This window comes from Epinephelus moara, chromosome 21, assembly GCF_006386435.1.
Source record: "Epinephelus moara isolate mb chromosome 21, YSFRI_EMoa_1.0, whole genome shotgun sequence".
Lineage (NCBI taxonomy): Eukaryota > Metazoa > Chordata > Actinopteri > Perciformes > Serranidae > Epinephelus > Epinephelus moara.
Window position 1 is genome coordinate 33782676 of NC_065526.1, and position 12310 is coordinate 33794985.

Sequence of the window (12310 nt, forward strand, 5' to 3'; positions counted from 1 at the left end):
GGGAGAGTGATGGTGATGCCAGGCAGGCTGCCTCTCCACTCCTCCATCTCCTCCTCCACGTGTCCCCGCCAAGGAGAATAAAATGTTTAAATTTCATCTGCGGGACGACCTTGACTAGCTGAGAGTGGAATTAAATTTCTGTGGAGAAGAGTGGATGTTCGAGTGGCTAGACTGAAACAGATCATGTGGGACATGATTAGAAAATACTGAATAGCACAAGGGGGGCTACAATACATAATGAATCACAACTGGCTCGCCGCCTGTACTTCACTGAGTAGTGTATCTCAGATAGGACGTGAAGGTGAAGGGATGTCAGACTCTGTCTTACTGCGTAATTTACTCGAGTTTAAGAAAAGCAAAGTGTGTGCTCTTCCTACTAAGAAATACCAATTCACTGTTTTATTGAAAATTAGACTGCATATAAAGCAATAATAGGAAGGAGGATATCTCCACTTTCCTCTTTGTACATTCATAATGATGCAACCGTTGCTGACTGAACAGCATAATGTATAAATTGTGCCAATTGTAGCTGCCTTGCATTGTTAGTCAGTTATTCTACATAATGCAAGCACCGCCAATACAAAGTGTCTTGTTATATGTGTTAAGGGAAATCACCATCTTTTATATGGATGTCTAATCAGTGTTGATGGTACAAAATGTAGTAAACTAAAGCAAACAATTTCTGCATACAATAATGACTGACAAAAACTGAGGTTTCCTTGCCTACATGCACCAGGATGCATTACAGATAAGCTTCGAAACATAGCCTTAGCTGACAAAAATGCTCAATAGTCTACTGCCCTCTCCGCTCTGCTGGTCTTGGCTGTCTTTTCCAGTTTATATTCAGGATCCTGGAGAAGGTCTTCAGGACACCTGTCTTGGTGAGGAGTAAAACTTCCATGCACTGTAACGCACTCATAGGCTCTCTCAAGGTTGCCATTGGTAACAGCATTCAACAAAAACTGCCCACGCTGAAATTCACTGCAGTGGACTGGTTCAGTTCCTTATGGCATTGGAGGCCATCAACGGCTTCTCTCCATTGCATTTCTTTGGCTGTGTGCTGGTGAATATCCTAGTTAGGCAAAATGTATCATGTATATTGTTCTTGTACTCTGCACTCTCTCTTCTCCGCTCATGTCTTGGGATGCCATTTTCGCTGTTGGAAAAGTTGCTAGTTTGCAATTCGAATGAGGACAACAAGGAACATCTGTTTTTGAGCAGCCCCCTGACTACCCATTCCAAGCTGAGATAGCCCATAGTTCTTCCTTCCCCCTAACAACGTCAATGTCACATCAAATGCGGACAATGGATGCACGAAGACAAACAGATTTTGCAGTCCAACCTCAGCATTCTCGGTCAATAAAGCATGCACTAAGGAATTTAGGGCTTAATCGAGTGGACATCTACATAAGAGCTGGCAAATTTTCCCAGGATTATTTCCAGATCTGATGCCCCAATCGACTTCCTTTTGTTTTCGTGTTTCTTGCTCTAGACCGATCTATTTGTGGATGTTGTTGGTCAAATTATAGAAAAAGTCCAAACTAGTGATCATTGCACTGGTTTACTGGTCCTTCGACTCCTTCAGTTTCCTAACCACGGACTTGACTGTTGCAGCAGAAGTTGTGTTGTAAGTCCAGGCAGCTCCAACCCTTCTCTTTATCTTGGTCTTGCCGCAGACAAAACAGGTACATTTAGCATGCTGGGAGACTTCAATATTCTCCACCATCTTCCTCAGTGACATGCTATAGCACGTGGCATATTTACCAATGGTCTCCATATTCTTGGAACGCTTAACCATCATTTCAGAAAAGACATAGGTCCAAAGAGCTGGAGTGCTGCCCTTCTATCACTGTATGCATTGCAAGCTTGTTGTTTGTTGTGTAATTGTTAGCTACCCGGCTACTATTAATGTTGTCATAGAAACAAAACCCACACGCAGTCCTCTGTAATATTCCCCTCTGATGTTGATAAAAAACATAATCTGTCTGGCATTGCTTTGCTGGTGGTACATTATTTTCTCTGAGGCAAGGTTGCGCAAGAAGCCTTGTAAGTGTAGTACATTTTAAGCACTGAAGATTTGAGCTCTTGTTTTTCTGGTGATGATGGTCTCACCTGAATGCTTCAATGTGCAAGACATTGCGTAAGTATGTTAAACTGACTGACAAATGTGAATTATGTCAACAAATATTACACATGCACATTTGAGTGTCCTTATCTTTAAGAATTACGAATAAAAAGAAACCTCATATCTTAAATAATCTCAGTTCAATTACACAGAAAACAGCTGTGAATTGTGTGTACTGTATTCATGTGTGAGTACACATGCAGTGCAAGAGTACTGTATGATATTGCATCCACTGTTATATTGACATACAGTATACATTATAGCTCTGCATATACAAGATGTCTTTCAAGACTTTATTAGAGTTGATATGGTGCTGTGAAATGCTGCATTCAAACCGCAGGAGCAGCAAGTCCCTACCCGGCCTATCCTTCCCCTCCAAACTTAAAATGCCCCAAGTTATCAAACACTAAGCTGACTCAGACAGACTATTCATTCCTTATGATATCTTTTAGGCTTCCACTTTTGATGAAATAAACCTGTCTAAAATGGCTGTTTTGCTGAGCAAGGTAAAATGACTCACAGCTGTCTGGTAGATAGCAGATTTAAGGCTGGCAGCCCTTCCTTTTTGTGTCTCTGGATGTACGTGCACATCAGTGTGAGCACACAAGCATATGGGATAACTATCCATGCTTATCTGCAGAACTGTAGGTGCCTGTGAATACCACATCTGCACTACGTGGACTTCACAATCTGACTGAATCATTCCATGAGGATATGATGAAAGTTTCTGCTGTGAGCCTTACTTGAGACAATAATTTGATGATTGGTCTACTCTTAAAAGGTAGAATTTACTATCTCATGGCTACAGGAACACACTCCTAATACAAAAATACACCTGGTCTGCACTGGTGTTCAGGTGGGTGAAGCGTGTCAGGTGGAAACCACACGGATGTCAGAACCAGAGGCTTTCCAACAGAACACTGCATTGTTACAAGATGATCAATGTTATTCACTTTACCTGTCAGTGGTTTTAATGTTTTGGCTGATGGGTGCAGTTTGCTGTATTCGTCTAAAAACCATAAATTAAGACAAAATGATTCTGTGATTTGTCCAATAGGTCACATTCTCTGTTACTTCAGACAACCCATTGCTTTAAGAATCCAAACATACTGTAATAAACATGATTTTCTTTACCATAACATCTGAAATGTGCACAGACCTGAGGCAAGATACACAATTATCTAAGAACAAACAGTTCTTTTTCTCATTTGCACTGTATATGCCCTACAGTTACATCATGTATATTTATGCTCCTAACGCTGCTTCTCAAGGTTCTTGAGTTGACTTTGAGGCATATTTATGTACACTTCGGAAAATCCCATCTTGCTTGCCAGGTTAGCATAATTATTAATTGAAAAAGAAAATGTTTAAGTGAAATGCATGTATTACAAGTATGGAGGATGTTCTGTATCATATGCAGTCAAGCAAGGAAACACATTCAAGCTGTAGTGTATTTTGTGAATGCAATGCTTGGGTGACTCACTGAAAAATACCAAGACCATCTTGCATCCATGCCTTACCTTATAAAAGTCCAACAAAATGCAATTGATAAATGATTAGTTGATAGTCATTTAAGATCAGAGGCAACCAGATGAGCTGCAATAAAGCAGACAGTATTTTTTAACTCAAAATTGTATTTAGATACCGTACTTGGTAACATTTAATATCTCTCATTAGTAAATGACTGATTGATACTTAATCAAACTTAAGTTAATAGTTCTTCTATGGTTAAAAACAATGAAATAGTTAATAATATTTTTTGTTATTTTTACTGGTTATTGTTGCACACATAATATTTGATTTATTATATTAAGAATTTGCTAATGATTACCAAATGATTTGTAAAACTTCCAGAAATGGTTTAACATATAAACATAGCATTCATAGATGGGTCAACTGTGGATGCTCTGGGTTGGCAATTCGGTCCAGCTACCAACCCAAAGCATCTGATGACCTAGTAATGAGACTCAACATTTAACTATTTTTCTCCAGAAGTGCTGTACATACCACACCTTTAAATAGTTGATAAATACTGTGTGCATCTATAAACGGTATTTGGGTGGCCGTTGTAATGTTGCAGTTGATCGTCATAACAGTTTACAATTGCTTAATAACTGTTTTTTAAAGCAAATACAAACATTATTTGAATGGCTATTGTTAAGTTAAAACTGATAAACTGGGCCCCAAAGTACCCCTACTCCCACATTTTCAATATTGTATCATTAATTTATTTTGAAAAAGAGTTGTCAATGCTGAGTTGTTTCTTTTTTTTGTAATCCCATCAAAATATTTACTCTCAACACATTATTACATCCATAGATATCCAAAAACTGTTGTTGCATCATTTCAAACATTTATATTTCTTCACCTGTTATCCATAACTTCTTCCATTTCCATGTAAATATGTGCACTATTCACTGTCAAAATGGTGGGGAACAACCTGACCTTTTCATTGACACCTCACTTGGGCCAATAGGAGCTTCCAATGAAGGCCTGTGTTAAGAAAAGTGCATCTCTCACACTTCTTGGTCTTATAGCAAATCAACAGTCAGCGATTGGCACGAGTGCTTATGGGTCTTGTAGTCAATGACACCCTTGACCTCCACAGGTTTGCGCTTGTTCCTGGCATCAAAGACTGGTATAAATGGCTCCTCTGTTGTTTTAAGAGACAATTCTGTCTGTGCTGATTAGTTTTTCAATCATATTCACACATCCAGCACATTGTTTTACCCTCTTTTTCTTAGAAAAACGTGTAAAATATTTATTTTCTGTGATATTGTTATCTGCTTTGAATGTGGTCTAGGTAAGGCCTCATGCTATAATCCCATATTGTTTTCCATTGTTTTAGTCATCATTTTAAGAAAAGATTCAGACAAAGGTAAAAACATAAAATAAAATTCCAGTGGGTTAAAACTTAAATAACTCAATGACAAAAGCTCTTACAGTGATTTTGACTGTTGGGGAAAAAAACTTCAGAGCATTACCTTCATATGAGACCATACATGTACATGTGCTAAAATGGAACGAGCACAGCTTTTCATTCACTTTGGGTATAACTTTGATAGGCATTTTCGATGAATTTAGATGAATATTACAAAAAGCTGAGTATTATTTGTCAGTTTATAATAACCATCATTAATCAACTGAAAGTGTTACTCAGTACTTAAGTAAATGAACATTCCACAACTTAAGCAACACACAGGATGCAGGACACAAACCCCTGTCTTTCGTGTTCAAGTCCCAGACATCTTCTGACCTAAAAAAATGTATATTCTTTGTGGTATAACAATGTCACATTTCCTGGACTGACAAAGCAATTTGGTAAACAGGTTATAGGAGATGGTCTTAAAGTTTCTAAGACGGTAAAACTTACTCTAAATTTCATACAAGCCAACATTAAACTCATTTTCTGCACCAGAATCTCATGCCTTACTGCAAATCTACATTATGTAAAGAAGCACCATCATCTCTTAAAGTATCTATAATGTGATTAGTGACTGCTCAGCACCAGTAGCATGTTTCTTTGTCTGTCTTTATTTTCAGATAATCCTGTGGTAATGTGATTTCTGTAATCCTGCTGCATGTAAACCGATACACTCTTGGCTCTGTCTGTTCTGGTGAGCCGAGTTGTCTGTGAATGTGCTGACGAGGCTCGATATCAACCAGTTTTGTGGCAGAGCGGCCGGACAATCTGTTTCTCATCTCCGACTTCAACTTTCACTGCTGGAGCAGTTCCACTTCGTTAGACTTGACGAGTTGGATGAGACTCTTTTTCTATCCTTCTGCTGCAGAATCGCACACAAACTTTCTTACAATTACAAAGCTCACACAAGCACGGGCATGCTCTCGATACACGCACACATAAACTAATGCGCAGATTGACACGTTGAGGCTGAGACATTTGAAAACGCACGCGGACACACACTTGCAGAAAAGACGTTTTGGAGTTAGCACACATCTGCTCCATGTCTGTCTGTAATTGTCTGGTGAACTGAACAAGCAGAGGACATTTATCACCCTGCCTCCGCTTCGAAGAGGCAGATGACATCTCCTCCAACACCTCCACCCACACCTCCTAAGATCTTCTCTGCTGCCTCCGAATCACAGCTGCTCCACTGTTCACCTCCTCTCCACAACATCTCTACTGTTCCTCCTCCGACTTGTCATACCTCTTCTTTACTCTTTTTAATCTGCTCCTATCGCCTCCTCTGCTGTCATCTGTTCTTTTTTCTATTCCTTTTTCTCTGTCTTTCTCTTGCTCTTTTTTTTCTTTCGTATCCCCCTCTTATGGTCTCATAAAACTCTCTCCAATCCCTTTTTTTGGGAAGTCTGCTCTTTCTTCAACAAGCTCTTCTGTCCATCTTTTGTCTAATGACTTCATTTTTTCCTCACCTCTTTCACCTTCTTCTCTGCCCTCCCCACTCTCTCCTATTTTTTTTCCTGAAGGCTGGACTGGACTCATGCTTTACTGTCACTCCTTGACCTCATCTGTCTCTCACAGTAAGTTTGTCAGGAGTGAAAAAAAGAGGTCAGGAAAAAAAATATTAAGCCCCGGCTCTCAAATGTTTCCACATTCCGAAACACATTGGTGTCATCAGCCACAGCCACACTGATGTTGACCCTGTATCAAATTTGTTGTTGATGCATTGTATAAATCACCATCCTATAAGACAGTAAACAAGTTAAACAGAGACAAATAATTGCCATTCTATAAATGTGAAACCTCCTTATTTTACTTATTTTTTTCTTTATGAAACTGCCTGGTGCTGTTACATGTTTTCTTTTTTTTCTACCCTTAATATTAAATCCACGTAGTAGGAGCTTTTTTTCTTTGTCTACGTAGTCCCGGTGGCTATCCTGTCCGGCTGGTAGATTTTCTCATTGCTTAAGTACCCACTTCTTCTGCCTTTTCATTTCTAATCTCATGTTGCCAGACCTTCGTCTTGTTACACTAAGCTGACAGAGGTTGGGCGAAAAACTCATCAGTAAAAAAAAAAACATAAAAGAATCTTCAATATCCTGATGCAGCAATATGAATGCGTGTGATTTAGAAAATGCTCACCCCCAGCTAAAAAACTCACCGTATCACTGCCCTTTTCTAACAAGCCATTTATCCAACCAATTTACTGCAGACCTTTGTGACAGCTGCCATCAAAATGTGTTTTTCCAACCCAGCTATCTAAAATAACTGGTATTGAACCTTTTTTTTATCAATGGTCTTTATCATACTTTCCATAGTATAGTTCAAAACTAAATAGTGCAAATGCTCTAAATGTCTAGTTTAAACTAATTGGGAGTCAAACAAAAGTGTGTGCTAAGAGACTGTAACTTATTGCAGTATGTCTGTATTATATCATTTGTATCAGCTTAGGAGTCAAAGAGCTGCACTGATATTGACTGATTCAATAGTACAGCAGGTTATGAATGCACAGTCACTAAACAACAGACAATCACAGCAGACCAGCACATTAGATAACCAACAGCCAGCAGCAATTAGGCCAAGACACTACCTTCACTACATACACTTAAAATCTGGGCTGTCTTTGGAGGTACAAAGATGCAAATACTTTTGAATTTGGTGCTACATGACCACAGAAAACAGAGAACTACCAGAATACACTGTGCAACACCACTCCTGCTGGTGGGTGACGTAATGCAAACTCGCCCATTTCACACAATGGCGGCCAGCTGGTATCAATATCATATATTAAAAGTTAAACAGTAAGTTAAAACATGTTTCTGAAAACATCTGAGGTGAGAAATGGGCAACTCAGTAACAGAATTTTGGTTTATATTTGATCAGTGCTGCCTACTTTTACTGAATGATCTCAGTTTTTTTCAGTCTCTGTTTTCACTATGCAGGAAAAACAGTGCGGCACTTGCTGTTCAGAAACTCTCACTACTACAGCTAAACAGGGCGTTAAAATATATTTCTAATGGACATTTTAGATGAGAAATAGGCAATGCAGTAACATAATATTTGTTTACCTTTGATCAGCACTGCCTAGTGTTAATGTTTGATCAGAGCTAGATCTAGGTTTGAGAGGGATAAAGATTAATGACACATTTTGTGTCATCTGGCAGTGTTCTGCTGGAAGAGGAGCCATAGGTTTGGCCATTTAGGTATGGTGAGGTATGGCAGCCGCCATACCTTGGAATCGGGAGAAAAAAAAAGAGAGAGGTTCTGTAGTCATCTTACTCGAGGTGCACTGGCTGGTTGTTTTCATTGTATTGCACTTAAATTGGTCAATAATATCAATAATCAGTGAATATGAGTGTTATTGAATCAAATTGTTTGCCACTTCGCTCCTCTGTGAGTTATGTGAATTATCTGTGTGTTGTAAAAGCATTTTGCTCTGCTGCTGTAGACAGCCTGTCTAAATGATGTCTTGAAGCCTGTCTGATTGTATGTGGGTTATGTCGGCATGTTAAGCTTGTATTTTCGGTCTCTGGAGACACAATAAATTCGCCTATACAGTATTGTACCAAATTGGCCTTTGTTTTACTGTGTTTCATACACTGGACCCCTTGGTTATCTTCTAGAAATGAGCTTGTAATTAATTGATTTTCTTTATTTTCTGTGAAGTTAAACACATGACTAATGATAATTAAACGTCCGCTCGCTGTCAGTGGTATTTTTGAAACTCCATCATCAGTAGCTCTGTGACGTCATGTCATATTGCCATACCTTAGCTTTTGCTGAAACGACGCCCCTGAGAGGAGCAGAGAGATAGTGGCACTGGTTAGATGAGGGGAAGTTTACCACAGATCATTTACACATACTACTGACACTGTTATGATATAAAGCTGGCTGATAATCAGCAAAGTATCCCTCTTAAGTACAAATTTGAAGTACCTTTGCTTGAGTATTTCCATTATATGCTAAAGTAATTCAAATGAGCTCTACCTTTACCACATTAATGTACAGATTAATGCATATATATATATATATATATATANATATATATATATATATATATATACTTTAAGTGAATGTTGATGCCAGTCCTTTTGTAATTTTATTTGGTCCATCTTTGGGCACAACCAAAGTTAATACAGTACGATAATGACATTACCATGGAGCCGGCCTATTCAACTGGCAACCAGCAGGCCAACTCAGCCTCCCCATCAAGCCAGACTGGCCCGCCGACCAGTTCTGTTTACAAATAAATAAGACTAAAACAATAAAAAAGAGGAAGTCATGCAAAAAACAGATATTTTGCCACAACAAACCCTTCAACCCAGCAGAGTGCTCCTACACTCCTAGGCCCAATTGCCTTTGAACCGTACAACTGGTTCTGAAATGTTTCCTTTGTTTGTTTGTTTTTAAATTTCAGATGGTACCTTAACAAATCGTGTCAAAATTACCTTATTCTACATGTCTTTTTTTAAAATTTTGCCAAAAATAAACCAATGCATTCCTCAGTGCGACTGGGAAGACATGAATGACTCGGCTGAGACCACCAGTCACTCAACAAAATTAAGTGATACTTCGACTAAACCACAGGCTGTTTACACAGAGCAGACAATACAGAGCAAGAGAGGCCGTAAATAGAGGTTATTGAAAATTTGAACGCAAATTGTGATGTCACGACACAAAAGTATTGAAAATATGGCGGTGTGTTGTGTCAAGTGTACAAACATGAGAATAATAACTCAGAGAAATGTTTGGCCTTGGGCCCTTAGCTTTCTTAAAATGTAACCCCCTGAATGATACATTTGAATAACCCTGCCGTAGTGTATCAAACATTGAAACTGATAATACTGTTAGCTCTATAAAAATATGAAATTTAGTATAAAATACAATTTTAACAAAATTAAATATAGATATGCACAGCCTAGTAATAAATTAAGAAATTAATAAATGAACTTGAAACTTGTGAGTTGTGAATGAGTGTTCTGTGAGGTCGCCAGTGTTAAAACTCATATGCAAAGCCAGCTCAATGGATCTAAGTGTAACAAGTTTCAATAACATCTCTGCTGTAGAGAGTTTAACATTCATGTCTTGTCATTTAGAATTTCATCAGTAATGATCTGATAAGGATTCTATTAAAACATCGGCGGAAATATTGCCTCTGCAGATGAGATATCTTGTTATTGTATTCTGTGGTTATTGAACTCATTATAGAAATATCATGTTTATGTTATGAGACAAGTTTGCTGACCTCTTTTATTATTGCATTGCGTGATAATTACAGTGATACTGGAATTAAAAGTCCCTGGTGTATATCTGCTATAGCTTGTGGCAGCCTGTCAGAATATACAGTGATAAAAAAAGGTAACATGATATGATAAGGAATTTATTAGAGGGTAAAAATACAGTACTTGTTAAGCCAAACAATGACTCATTTCTTCTTTATATGGGGTAAATGTTTTCCAGAATTCCTCCATGTTGGAGTGACTGCTGTGTGTCTTATTAATGGGAATTTAAAACAAGCTTTTGCAATATCTACCTGCTTTGCTACAGAAAGAGGCTGTTTTTCTTTTGGTTACCCATGCTTGCAGGCAACAATGTTGAGGGAAAAATATCCACAGAAACATTCTATGAAAAGTCTACCGCTGACAATTGGGGATCTACTCTAAAAGATATCCAACTAGAATATTACAACACTGTGGCCTTGGCAGAGAAGTGCAAGACTCTGACGATCCTTTGGAGACCATGACCTAGCGGTGAACGTGTAGAATATTTATTGTACACTCCATAGCCTTAGGATAAAGGCTAACAATATGACATTTGGTCAGAAAACATTTCACATTTTCTGAGTATTATACCCGGCTTGACATGGGAGCAGTGGGAGCACTCAAAGGGCAGTCAACAAACAAGGTAACACACTAGAAGAACGCCAAAGAATATTTCTGCTTATATATCTGTTTGATGATCTGCAGACTAAATAAACAGGAACTTTCAATCCACTGGCCACCAATGTTATAGCAGGGTGGCACAGAACTTAACTGAAACTAGCCCTGTCCTTTATTTGATGCAAGACCACGTCAATCATTTTCAAGTAACTTAGAATGTATAAAAACAGTCATCAGTGAAAAGCTGTACTGATATGAATTATTTCTAGGATTTGAAGATACATCAAATGTATCAAATGGTAACACTTTACCATAAGTCCCCCTGATAAGCACTGAGTAGCAGTAACCTCGTCAAACATTTGCAAAATGGTTTATAACACAATATAAGGTAGTTGTTAGGCCTGTCACGATAATTATGTTACTGACTTATCAATCATTGTGCTGACGCCAGTATAAGGCTTTGATGCAGCAATTGCCGAGTCCCAAGCAAAAATAAAGCAGCGTAGCTTACTGATAGCCTGCAGCTGCTCTTTTGGAGTGGAAGAGGCACAGTCCCTATAGTTGTTAGCTTGCGAACCCTTGGCAACAAGCCAAAAAGTCAGTTGTTTTTAGTTTTATCCTCGACAACTTCATCCTTCAGCTCCCAAGCCATCTATCCACAGGGGCTGACTGCAGCGCACCAGCCAGATTATCGAGGTAACTGCGGTTTTCCTGGAGCTTTGCTAAGTTTGTCTATTAATCACAAGAGGCATCACTTTGTTTTGTGTATAGGCCAAATTTTGTATTAAATACAATTTGGTTAATTTTGGGCTACTCCCATAAAGGTACTAAAATTTTATTCATACTGTCATGTGTTGGGATTCACAGGACCACAGATGATTTATCATTTGGTAAAATCAACACTGATTTCAAGGCTTTTTCCTCTGCATGCTCTTTGTCTTCAAACAAAGAGGGCTATGCGGCACCCATCTCCACAGGAGGTCTCACCTCACACCTCAGTGAGACTCAAGTCCCAAAACTTGATTGGACAAGACCTTTTTCAGGACATGTGACTCTGATGTCACAGGCATCGGTACAAGGTCTGCTCCCTTCCACAGAACTTCCTCTTCTCTGCTCCAACCGTGGAGTAGTGCTCTCTTGCTCCAGCTGCTTCAGCAGCTCCCACCTCTTTCCAGCGGGGCCTGGAACAGGACCCCTGCTCCATAGCCCAAACCACTAAAGGGAGGGCAATTGATCTCAGACTCTCTGACCTGAAACAGAAAGGTAGAGTTGCAAACACAAGGTCTGCAACCAGCTTTCCAGCAACAAGGAACTAAGTGAGTTAGCACCCAGCGTCTAACTCTGCAAGGACCCCGAGCGACCAGCTTCCTCGGATCAGAACCTTTG

General features: G+C 39.0%; 2 protein-coding genes across 4 annotated transcripts in view; both read right to left on the minus strand.

The window, feature by feature from the left end:
* Positions 1-12310, minus strand: part of astn1 (astrotactin 1) — a 605257-nt gene that overhangs the window by 220693 nt on the left and 372254 nt on the right. The window lies entirely within an intron of this gene.
* LOC126408857 (60S ribosomal protein L37a-like) lies at positions 1562-1798 on the minus strand. Its single transcript, XM_050074595.1, has one exon. It carries the CDS (start codon positions 1796-1798, stop codon positions 1562-1564), a length of 237 nt encoding a protein of 78 aa, XP_049930552.1.